General features: G+C 39.4%; 1 protein-coding gene across 1 annotated transcript in view; it reads left to right on the top strand.

Moving 5' to 3' along the window:
* The window catches only part of LOC125450718 (heat shock 70 kDa protein 4L-like), a 53,991-nt gene that overhangs the window by 30,467 nt on the left and 10,450 nt on the right, over positions 1-13,074 (top strand). Inside the window, exons 12-15 of the mRNA XM_048526791.2 lie at positions 5,160-5,371; positions 8,384-8,488; positions 8,570-8,707; positions 10,337-10,462. Of these exons, the coding sequence (XP_048382748.2) occupies positions 5,160-5,371; positions 8,384-8,488; positions 8,570-8,707; positions 10,337-10,462 (581 nt within the window). The remainder of the gene's footprint in view (positions 1-5,159; positions 5,372-8,383; positions 8,489-8,569; positions 8,708-10,336; positions 10,463-13,074) is intronic.

Here is a 13,074-nt window from a genome sequence, read left to right as displayed (position 1 = left end):
CCAAGGTTGTAGGGAAAACGCAGGAAAGTGGAGTTGAGAATTATCAGATCAGTTATGATCTCATTGAATGGCAGACTGGACTTGAAGGATTTAAGTTATTTAAGAAAAGTGGTAAGAAAAAGCCTGCGAACTATAGTCTCGTGAGCCTGACATCAGTGGTTGTTAAATTGTTACAGGGAATTTTGAGGGACAGGAATTACATGTATTTGCAAAGGCAAGGACTGATTAGGGATAGTCAACATGGCTTTTTGCCAGTCAACTGACACAGCTTTTTGAAGAAGTGAGAAAGAAGATGATGAAGACAACATGGTGAATGTTGTCAACAAGGATTTTAGCAAGGTGTTTGACCGCATTCCATGTGGTAGGCTGATTAGCAAGGTTGGATTACACGGAATCCGGGGAGAACTAGCCGTTTGGATACGAAATTGGCTTGAAGACAGGAGACAGAGGATGGTGATGGGTTGGTTTTTAGGCTAGAAACCTGTGACCCACAGTGTGCAGCAAAGATCAGTGCTGGATCTACTGCTTTTTGTCATTTTATGTAAATGACTTAAATGTGAATATAGGAGGGAATTATTAAGTTTGCAGATGCCAAAATTGGTGGTATAGTGGACAGTGAAGAAGATTCTCAGTACAGTGGAACCTTCGGATAAGTGGAGGTGTGGCAGATGGCATTTAATTTGGATAAATGTGAGGTGTTGCATTTTGATAAGGCAAATCGGGGCAGGACTTATACACAATCGTAGATTCCTGGAGAGTGCTGATGAACAGAGACCTTGCACTACAGGTTCATATTTCCTCTGAAGGTGGAGTCACAGACTGGGTAGCGAAAATGGCATTTGGTATGCTTGTCATTCTTGGTCACTGCATTGAGTACAGGAGTTATGATGTCATGTTCCAGCTGTACAGGACATCGGTTAGACCAGTTTTGGAATACTGTGCTTGTTTCTGGTCACCCTCCTGTAGGAAAGATGTTAAACACAAAAGGGTACAGAAAAGATTTGCACGGATGTTGCTGGAATTGAACAGTTTGAGCTAGAGGTTGCCTAGGCTAGGCCGCCTTAACCTAGAGCATTAGAGGCTGAGGGATGACTTCATTGAGGTTTATTAAAACATGAGAGGCTTGGATAAAGTATATGGCCATGTTCTTTTTGTCAGGGTAAGGGAGTCCAAAACTAGAGAGCATTGATTTTTAAGGTGAGAAGGGAAAGATTCAAAAAGGACTGAAGGGGCACTTTTTTTTTTACTTAAAAGGTGGTGCATGTCTAGAATGAGCTACCAGAGAAAGTGGGTTGAGGCTGGCACAATTACATGTAAAAGGCACCTGGATGCATATTTGAATAGGGAGGGTTTCGAAGGGTTACAGGCCAAATGTTGGCAACTAGGATGTGATTACTTTATTGGCATGGAAGAGTGGGACCAAAGGGTCTGTTTCCATGCTGTACAATTCTGGATGAATGATCTACTCCTCCTCCTGTGTCTTGTGGCCTTGTGTTTACACTACTGAAATGATGTGATCACTTTTGGATTGGGATTCCCTGTCTACAGGTCATACTGCTCAGTAATATTCTCTATTGTTTTGCAGGACTGCTCATTTTTAGGCTGTTTGCATACATGTGTATCCAATTAAAACAACCTATTATTCATGAAACATTTGCCAGCTGGCAAATCATCTGCATCCATCTTGTGGATAATATTGTGGCTTACTAAATATTATTTCTCCTTATTCATCAATTATCCCAACCCAAAATTACATTTACTTTTAGCTTTACTCCCTTTGTTTACCATCTTAACTGTCTTGTTTTTCAATGCTGTATCTGTCAGTACCTTGATTAATAAAATATTTTTACCCTTAAGGCTGCAATACCCTTTTCCTGTCACTCAACATGTCAAGTAGCTAAGTATTCCTGGGACTCATTCTTCACACAGATTTATCATGCACCATGCTTTGCTTTTTTACAGTCATGTGGTGGCCAATCTTTTAATCCTTTTAGGATTTCACATTCATAAGTCATCTTTACACATTTCCCTATCTGTTGGATGTGGTCTTCAGTGTTTTTACCCCAAAGCTTTAGTGTCAGCAATATTTGCTTTCGTATCTAAATCAGAGACCTCATGGAAAAGCCCCCTTTCATAGCATGCCTGTTGTTTCTGTGCATTCTTGTACTGTATTCTATTTTTAATCAAAGGTTTACCAGCTCCAAGGGAATTGTTGTCGGTCTTCCTAATAACATTTTTGTTAACCTTTCATTATCTTCTAAAAGTTGTACCATTTGTTAATTTGCAAATGAAATAGAAACTTTGCTTTTTAAGTGTAATTTTCTCTGGTGAAGATGTTCATATTGTCTCTCTCATCCTTCTGATCAGCCTTGTGAACTTTCAGGGAATCTTCTCAGGACATCATATTTAGAACGTAGAACAAAACGGCACAGAACAGGCCCTTTGGCCCTGATGTTGTGCCGAGCTGTGAACTAATCTAAGCCCATCCCCCAAAGGGGTGGTGGCAACTGTAGATTTTCGTTTATATCGCTTTACGTGGTCCCAAAGTCTTGGACAATGAAATTCACTTTGAAAGGCTATCAAATTCCCTTCTCTCAAAACACTAGTGAGCAAGGGGACACATCTCCAAGAGAAAGATGTCAACTAACTTTTATATCAAATTGATATCCTGTTGACCTACACCCAGTTCAGTTACTTCCATTCTTATCTGAAAGTGTTATTTTTATACGTATGTTAGAACCAAGAAGGTAACTAGGGAAAGGATAGATCCACCACTCAAGAACAAATTTGTATGGAGCCAGAGAAAGTGGATGAGGTCCTTTTGAATAGCACTTTGCATCAATATTTACCAAGGAGAAAGACATGAATGATAAATTTAGATTCAGGTTTGTTGCTACTGTAAGGCATGTCGATTATTAAAAAGGAGATTGTGTTCTGTCTTGAAAAGCATTAAAGTAGTTAGGTCCCCTAGGCTGGCAGAATCTATCCCAGAATTCTAAAGGAGGCAAGGGAGAAGATTGCTGAGGTCCTGAGGATTATTGTTCCTTTGACCAGGAAGGGGAAACAGGAATAATCCAGGAAACTAGAGGCTGGCAAACCTTACATCAGTGGTAGAGAAATGATTGGAGAAGATTCTTAGGGATAGGATTTACTTGCATTTGGTGAAGAATGGACATTTTAGGGATAGTCAACATGGCTTTATGTAGGAAGTCTGTGTCTCAAACTTGATTTGGGTTTTTGAGGATTTGAGGTAAAGTAGTGGATGCTTGCACATGGACTTGTGTAAAATATTTAAGAGTCCTTCATGATCCAGAGATCAATTCACATGAAATCCATGTTGAGTTAGCAAATTGCACACAAATGTCTTGGCCATAGAAGAATGAGGTAGTTGTGGAAGGGTATATATCTGGCTGGAAGTCTATGATCAGTGGTCTGTAAGGTCAGTGCTGGGACCTTTGACATTTTCATCCATGTCATTTATATTTTTATTACAGTGGCCTGATTTAGTAAGTTTGCAGATGATGCGAAAACTGTTGGAGTTGTGGAGGAAGGATATTAAAAGATTCAGCAGGATATAGATCAGCTGGAATGTTGGGTGGAGAAATGGTATTTAGTTTAATCTGGACAAGTGTAAGATGATGCATTTTGAAAGGTCAAATGCAAAAAGAATGTATACAGTAAATGGCTGAACACTTAAGGGCACTAATATACAGAGGAATCTTAGGGTCCAAGTCCACAGTTCCCTGCAAGTGGCAACGTAAATGGATAAAGTGGTAAAGAAGGTGCATGGCATGCTTGCCTCCATCAGTAGGGGCTTTGAGTATAAAAGTTGGCAAGTTGTATTGCAGCTGTGTAAGACTTCGTCGGGCCACGTTTAGAGTGCTGTGCACAACTGTTTGCCAGACCATAGGGAGGATGTGGAGGCTTTAGAGCGGGTGCAGAATAGGTTTGCTGGGATGTTTCTTGGATTGGAGTGATTAGCTATCACGTAAGGTAGGACAAATTTGAATTGTTCTCTAATATCAGAGGCAAAGGGGCAACTTTATAAAAGGATATAAAGTTGAGAGAAATGGTAAAGTGATCTAAGTGGCAGTATCAAATATAATGGTCACAAGTTTAAGGTTGGGGTGGGAGTGCTTTTTTTTCCCACAAGGTAGAAGATGCTCTGCTAGAGGAGGCATTACAGTTCACAATTCCATCAATTTTCTGGTTGAATTGAAAGTTATTTCTTCCGACCATTTAAGATTTCTAGTCTTTGTATTTTGTGAAACCTGCTGCAGCCTTCATACAGGCTGTGCGTTTATATTAACTCTCTTTCATGAAAGTGTATTTTTGTCCAGTAACTTTACAGTATTTTTGAGCACAAACTCAGGTATTTTAGATTCATATTAACTGTTGCCAAACATTTGGGCTTTTCCCTCAAACACCTATTTTAACTTTTTTTTAAATGTTTTGATGTTATGCGAACAACATTCTGCTAATGCACTGCAAGAGGATGACCATTTTCCATCTAGTCCTAAAGATGCCAGCTGGCTGTTTGTTTGAACGTAAAATCATAGCTGAATTAAAACCCAGTCTTAACTGGCCTTTCCATCAGGAGTCACTGAGTTGTGATGACGTTTGAAAAACAATTTATTTCTTCTTTATCTGAGCATGGAACCATGGGTAGCCCTGGAATCCCTTGCACCTTAAATACTACTTCAACTGAGATCGGTCAGTCAGACTAATGGAACCTGAAATTTTCCTGATATGTAAGTCTTGGTACTCACTGTCTTAATCAGCAGACAGTTAGTATCACCGATAAATACAAGCCTGGATTTATTCCTACTCTTGATTTCAGTATTATTTGAGCTCTTCTGTACATAAGGCTTGCATATTCTCTCAGAATGCGGAACATCAATACTTACGGCAGGTAATTAACAAATCGCATTCAAATATTTAAACATTGCAAATAATAGATTGTAATATATGATTTTCTTGTGTAACTGGTGTTTTACATTATTTTTATACTGTACCTACTTGCAGACTTTGCAAGTTGTCAATTTAATGCTCTGATTTTCAGCCAATTCTGGGATATGTTTTTAAAATGAAAATATACTAATCTATAAATAACCCTTCCAGTGCTTTATTTAATTACATTACGATTTGTTTTGGTTCAGGTCGGTTTACTATTCAAAATGTGATTCCTCAAAATGATGGTGAAAATTCAAAAGTCAAAGTCAAAGTTAGAGTCAATATCCATGGTATTTTCAATGTGTCCAGTGCATCACTGATTGAGAAACAGAAACCAGATGGAAGTCAGGTTGAAGATGTTCCAATGGAAACAGATCAACCCCCTCGTGGCACAACAAATGCAAAAACTGATGACCAGGTATACTGTATAAAATAGTGAACATGACAAATCCTAAACTTTAATATTTTTCAAAATCTGTTGCAAATTGCTGTCATTTTGGTGCTTTGTTCCCAGAAATCTCACTGATTAGAAACACATTAAACGCAAATGTAGCAATGATCATTGCTTTTTTTAGTACTACATATTTTAAATTGCATTAACAGGTGGTTCAGTATCTTTTGACAGTCTGTCTGATTCTTTAGAGTATGCTATGACCTGGGACAACAGGCCAAACGAAGTCAGCCTCACTGTCACTGGAGTTACAGCGTAGTGAAATTGAAATATGTTATGCCCCCATCAATTTCTGAATTGATCCTGAACAGGCTTTGTGAATAACAGAACTTGGACACCAAGCATATATCTTAAACAAAAATTAGCAGTTTGTTATTAGTTTAACTTTAGCAGAGCAAAGCTAAACAACATCATAAGCTAATTAATGTCTGTTTAAACTCAGTTATCTTTGATCGTAAATATCTCTTTCTCTCTCCCGACCCCCACCAACCTCTCCTCCCCCAACCTTCAAGAGCTCCCAGCAGACCCCAAAGAATGAGCGACTTATTCCTTTATAAGCTAGAATTCTTTGTTGAGAACATTGAACAGTTCTCTAACTGGATAGCAAACTAAGGAGACAAAAATCAAAGCAGTGAGCCTTCTGTTCAAAGAAAAGACCAAAAGACTGTTCAATCTGTGATTTTGCTCTTTCAGCATTCTGTGATTTGGCTCACAGCACTGGCCTCCTTTGATTGACTGATGCTACATCCAACCAGTTATCAAGTCCTTGAGTCTTACACTTCTTGGTGCTGAATCATCTGCAGTGTTCTGAGCATAAGATTAAACTGCAGTTATCTTTCCAGGCCACTTCCTGTGCATAAATATCACTTTGTTTTTTCCAAAATACACGCTGCTGTTTGAAGTTGAGAATTTCACCATTCCAAACCAAAAATATGAAAAATAAAGAAAAATAAACTGGTTTCAGCATTTCTCCAGTTCCTACGTAAATATTTGCCAGCACAATATTCCCAGTGAGGGAATTTCAGTTGACTTTTAATTTTTTTTTTTTGCTATGCCATTTCCTGAAATGCACATACAATTTTCGCATGGATCTCTGAATAGACTGCAGGTTTTTCCCACCTCATGCCCCAGTTCAGAAGCATTTAAGCAAAATGAGGTCCCCTTTTTTTTAAAATCCACAACTCGGACCAAGGGATGGACGTACTCCCCAGTTCTGAGCTCAGGCAATGGGGATGTCTGTTCTACCTTATTAGAAATGGAATAACATCATTTGAGCTTCTATTTTTTAAAATCCTATTTACACACATTTATTTTAAAGTTTTTCTGGGGATGGTGACACGGAAGGAGAGTAGAGTAGAAGTTAACCTCCAAGACAGTCTGGTTTCGTAGAGACATAGTAACTTGTCCATGTGGACCAGATATCCCAAAATGTTAGCATTTAGCTCATATCCTTCTAAACTCTTCCTGCTTAAATATTGTAATTGTACCAGCCTTCTCCACTTCCTCTGGCAGCTCATTTCATACATGCACCACGCCCTGCAAGAAAATGTTGCCCCTTGCATCCCTTTCATATCTTGCCCCCCTCACCAATAATTCTATGCATCCTAGTTTTAGATTTCTCTGCCCTGGGGGAAAAGACATTAGCCATTCACCCTGTACTTGCTCCTCATGATGTTATAAACTTCTATAACGTTGCCCCTCAGGCTCTGATGCTCCAGCAAAATAGCCCCAGCCAATTCGGCCTGTCTGTATAGCTCAAACCTTTCAATATTGGCAAACGTGAACAAACTCTTGACTATCTGCCATGAGACTGGACACTTGAAGAGTAGAGCACATGTGAACAGACTGTGTTTTCAATTAGAGAATAGGTACTGCAAATTCTTAGTTGCCATGTTGCCTTCAATGTCACCACTTACTGGAGCACTTTTTTAAGTGAATTGTTGGCAGTTTGCCTGACCCAAGTATCATAACATTAGGTTACAATAGTGACCACACTTAGAAGCATCTGATATGATTAATTTGTGAAAGATTTAACCGTGTCTGGCTATGATCTTATGTTCTCAGCTTAAAATGACGACAACTCGGTAGTTGAGGATAAATGGTATCCATTGCTCCAAGTTCATTGGTTGTGGTTTTAAACTTGCTTACTTATACATCTGGAGAGTAACCTTTTTTAAATGGAAAAGACCATTCTGTGCTTGAGAAAATAATTATGTGAACTCTTGGGCAGTTGGCAGCCATCCTGTTATATAAGTGATGGTTCTGAAACAGTTGATATTTGAACTTTAAGGGTTCTGATCAGTCTGATGTCACAGCATCTGGGTGAAGAATCAGTTCAACTGTGGCACGGTTTTCTAATGCAAGCATGATCTTTCCCACCGTTTGTTAGGACTAGTTAATATGATTATAAATCGGTGCAACCCATGTATGGTTATTGAGATCTAATAAAGTAAATCTTCACAGCCCATCCTCACCACAAACAACTGAATTGCCCCTTACAGAAGCACAGGAAGGAGGATTAGTGTTGGCATTCACCCAACAGCACAAGCCATCAGTGTTTTGTACCCTGGCAGCATATCATTTTACATTACATCCTATCTTGACTGAGTTTGACAATTAAGAGTGAGAAAGTAAATCAGAAGGTTTCAGAAACTGAAACACATTATGCAGTAAATCAGCTGATCTAATCTGAATTAAGAATTTGAAGATAATCATGGTACATGATCTCTCTTTGCCTTGTTACGCTGAGATTTATCTTTTCTTTTTACAAACAAATGCAGGTTAATATTTGGGCATTAGTGGCCATTTTGGATAATAAAACTGACCACTTTCTTTGGTTGAAATTACAATTATTTGCACTAGTTTCCAGTAGTAAGATGTTTGCTACTTTATTGGAATGCACTTTTACCAATGTACCTTCTGTACTTTGCCATTTCTTTTTCAACATCAGTGGAAACTAATGGGCATTTTATATTTAAGGGTTATATGCAGGTTGATCAGGAAGAAGTCCATTCACAACAAAAAGACCAAGCCGAAGAGCAGAATGAAGCTTCTCAGGCACCTCGCACTGATAACGAAGAAAAAGTTAGTAAAACCGTATATATTACACAAACAATTACCCAGTTTCTGTGATTTGTATTTCATAACTCTTTTAATTCTCTGCAGAATGATCCAACTGCAGAAAATAAACAGGAAGATAACACAAAACCCAAAATAAAAGTAAAGAGTGTGGACTTGCTGATCCAAAGTGATCTGCCCCAACAGCTTAGTCAGGATCTTCTCAACACCTATGTCGAAATAGAGGTATGTGCCCCATTAAATAAATGGATTATCCAGATTCCTACGTTAACCTTTCTGCTTAATCTGTTGTGTAATAAGAAAATCATCTGTTATAATTTTTTAAGTTTTTCTCTGAATATGACCACCTTTTATAATTCGTATCCCAGTTGCTCTGAAAAATGGCATGAGGATCTTATTGAACTGCTGCAAGTTTAATGAACTGTAGTGCTGTGTTAGGCTATTCCAGAAGGTAGTTAAGTGTCAGCCATGTTAGCATGGGATTTGAGTTACCTAGGCCAAACTGGTAAAAATCAAAGATATCAAGGTATAGGGCTGGAGGAACACAGCAGGCCGAGCAGGAAAGCTGCTGATTCAGGTCTGGACCGTTCTGGGGAGGGGAAGGGGATTCTGAAATAAATAGGGAGACCGGGGAAGGCGTATGCAAGATAGATAAGGGAACACATGGGTGGAGAGGAGACAGGGCAGAGCGGCGGGGATGGAGCCAGTAAGATGAGTGTAGGTGGGGGATAGGTCAGTCCAGGGAGGATGAATGGGCCAAGGAGGTGGGATGAGGCTGGTAGGTGGGAGGAGTGATTAGGTAGGAGGTAGGATGGACAGGTTAGGGAGGTGGGGATGAGCTGGGCTGGTTTTGGGATGCAGGGGTGGGGGGGGGGGGGGGGAGGTAAAATTTTGAAGTTTGTGAAGTCCACATTGATACCCTTGGGCTGCAGGATTCCCAAGCAAAATGAGGTGCTGTTCCTGCAACCTTCGGGTGCTATCGTTGTGGCACTGGAGGAGGCCCAGGATGAATATGTCGTCCAAGAAGTGGGAGGGGGAGTTGTACTGGTTCTGTGCATGTTCACCTGCACATCTGCTAATGTGGTATACTGTATCTGCTGTTTCCGATGTGGCCTCCTCTACATCAGGGAAACAAGCGGAGACTTGGAAACTGCTTTGTGGAACACCTACGCTCGGTTCATGACAAATGACTGCACCTCCCAGTTGCGAACCATTTCTGACCCGAAACATCAGCTTTCCTGCTCCTCTTAATCCGCTTGGCCTGCTGTGTTCATCCAGATGATATCTCTGATTCTCCAACATCAGCAGTTCCCACCACCTCTGGTTAAAAGTAACAGCTTTGTTCTTATAAAAGATATGTGCACGTCTTAGTATTTTCCACAAATATTACTGTTTCATGTTCATCCTTAGGCTCTGTATCACTGGTGCCAATGCAAAAGTGAGCCTGTAAAGAGAAAGGTAGTTCGGGGTGGTGGGCTGAAGGTGAGAACAGAAAGATCTGGTAAAAATAAGAGGAAACATGTGCTGAAGGTAAAGGAGGGCAGTGTACTGGGGTAGGGGTGCTGCAAGTATAGAGGAGCGTTTGTAATTGGAGTGGGATATGCAAAGGAGTCTCTTCCATAATAAGTAGCTTTGTCTGTGGAAGAGGCAAGCTACTCCCAAGTTAGTATCTGCCAATGAATGCAGCGAACCCAGTCTAATCTTTGTTTTATTTTGCTGGAGTTTTTTTTTCACTGTAAACACAAGCTCCACTTATATTACTTGACATTTCTGTACAAAAGTGTTCTTCTAACTTGTTTCAGTACAAGTTTTGTAATGAAAGAATAAATTCTAATGCTGTGTTTTATTTCACAGGGTAAGATGATTATGCAGGACAAGTTAGAAAAAGAAAGAAATGATGCCAAAAATGCTGTTGAAGAATATGTGTATGAGATCAGAGACAAGCTTTATGGAATTTATGAAAAATTCATTAGTGAAGCAGTAAGTAGTTTATTCCATCAGCTGATCAGTAAATTGATGTATTGGATATGTGCATCGGGGTGGAAACAATTGATTCATATTTTACACACAATTGGCAGATATCTGGGAATGCTTTGCCTTTTTTTGGATTTATATCTGGGTGACCAGATGATAACTGAAATCAAAGGGCAGAATTAAAATGCAAAATGTTTTGAATAAATACATTGCTGGATTTTTTCTTTTCTGACAATTTCTTGTATCCATGCTGGAGACTACATTTCTTTGCGAGCAATTTCTGAAAGTATAAGTAACAGCGTCTTCATTTAGGTACAGTAGTAATTATTAACCACATGGAAGAGACATCTTCAAATTAATTTTGCCCTTCAATGGCACACAGGCTTCTACTTCTAGCATTGATGGATGAATGTTGTTTGAGCATTTATTTTCTTCCTAACCAGTTTTATTGTCTTCCTAACCAAAGAGCACTGAGATCTGTTAATTGAAGATGTCTTGTAGCCTGTTGCTTTCTACTTTCTTGATAAAATCGTAAGGCCATAAAAGTAACATAACTGGCCCTCTATGTATTCTAATGATTGTTTGGCAGTAACCAAGCAGACTTGTCATTTTTATTTTACTGAAGGTTTTAACAGATGAGGCGCAAAGAACTGTTGTGAAGAATTTTGTAAGAAAATCTTAAATACTAGAACAGGTAGATGATACAAATGCAAAGGGAATGACCTTCACTCCTGTACATTATTTTTCCCTAAGTAAAACTTTTAAAATGTTTAGTTCTTCCCACTCTTGGCAGTCTATTACTCATGATCATATATTTTTGTTTTGAAATTTGTATTTGTTAATTGCATCCAGATGGGTTGTCAATTTTAAAAATTTAATGTCTATTGTACTTCATGCCTAGAAGTAGGCACATTATTTTGATTGTGTTGGCTTGGTTGAAGAGTAAATTTTAGGCATACAGTCTTGAGTTGTGGATTCAAGTCCTCTGTGAGCACATAACCAGTGTGCTGAAGAGGAGGTGTCACTGTTTCAGATAAGGTATAATTTTGGTTGCCGTTAGAATGTTTCATTACTTTACATATTTGTAAATTACACCTCCATAAGTATGTTTGCATTTTCTTTTATTGAAAGTGCAATATAAATGCAAATTGTTATTGTCCACCTATTCTTGTTGGCATAAAATTCCTTGGTACTCTTGCAGGGGTGGAAGCAGGCAAGTCCAGTGTCCTGTTGAACAATGAAAGCAGTGGGTGGGACTAGACGATCCTAATTCCTTGCTGTTTCTTACTTTGCAAATTGTCTACAACATTCATGGTGATTATGTTTCATAAATAATCGGCTATGGTATGTTTTTTCATATCCAAAGAACATCCAACACTGAATAAATGAACGGACAGCCTGGAGCATTCCTATAACACCAACACACCGCCTCCCAATTCTGCACCTTTCCATATAAGTGCAGTGGATGCGGCAACTGCCTCTTTTCCTCCCGGCTCACCATGAGCCTAAACAGTCTCTTCAGATGAAGCAGCATTTAACCTCTAAATCTTGTGTGTTGTATTTGCTGCACCCAATGTGGTCTATTCTGCATTTGAAGCAGCCAAATGCAGACTAGGTGCCTGCATTGTAGAACATGTCATGTTTGTGCATGGACCAGACCAGACCCCCCTCTAGCCAATTATTTCAACATGGCTTGTCTGTTCTCTGCTTACTGCAATGTACCAGTGAATCACAGCACAAACTGGAGGAACAACCTCTCTTGTTCAGACTGGGCTCTTTACAAACTCCTGGACTTGATATCGAGTTCAAGACCTTCAAATTTTGAACCCTTACCCATTCCTCCCTCCTTTTTAGTTTTATTTGTTACATTGTCACCATGTTACCACCTCCATCCCAGAAATGTGGGACTGTCTGTTCTTTTGATTCTTGCGGTTAGACACAACATTGTTCTGTCATTCTTGCATTCCAGTCATTTAACATGAACTAGCTTCATCCTCCCCCAACATTGCATAATGGTGCCCTATCCATATTTCACATCAGTTCTGAAGTCATCTGGACTTGAAGCGTTAGCTTGATTTCTCTCCATGGATGCTGTCTGACCTGTTGAGTTCTCCAGCATTTTTGGTTTTCAGTACTGTAGGTGGATTTTGCATGTAAAGCCCCAACGCTATTTGATGCTAAAATCTAGACTTCAATGAATTCTTTTGAAATCTGATAGTGGGATGCTTTCAGAAGTGTGATGAGAGTTCAGAGTCAGTGTGTTCCTGTTAGTGAAAGATGGGGCTAGGGAACAGTGGATGAGTAAGAAATTGAGACTCTAGTCAAGATAAAGAAAGAATTCCCTATTAGATACAGAGAGCTAGGTTCAGGTGCATCTGTGAAACAACATAAAGTGTTTCAGGGCATTCTTAAGAGGGAGATAAGGAAGGCAAAGGGGGCCATGAGAAAGCCTAAGCAAAGAGATTCTAGTTGCGCTCTTGCTCTTAACATTTGTAGAGAGAGATTTGGCAAAGAGCTTGTCTTTGTGTTGAGCCTCTAGATGGAAGAAATACTAAATAAATATTGTCAGTTTCTACTGTGCAGAAAGAAATGGGAGGCTAGATTACTGAGGGAAATAA

This window comes from Stegostoma tigrinum, chromosome 1 (genome assembly GCF_030684315.1).
Source record: "Stegostoma tigrinum isolate sSteTig4 chromosome 1, sSteTig4.hap1, whole genome shotgun sequence".
NCBI lineage: Eukaryota > Metazoa > Chordata > Chondrichthyes > Orectolobiformes > Stegostomatidae > Stegostoma > Stegostoma tigrinum.
The sequence above is the reverse complement of the archived record's forward strand: the minus strand, read 5'-3'. Positions and strand labels throughout refer to the sequence as shown.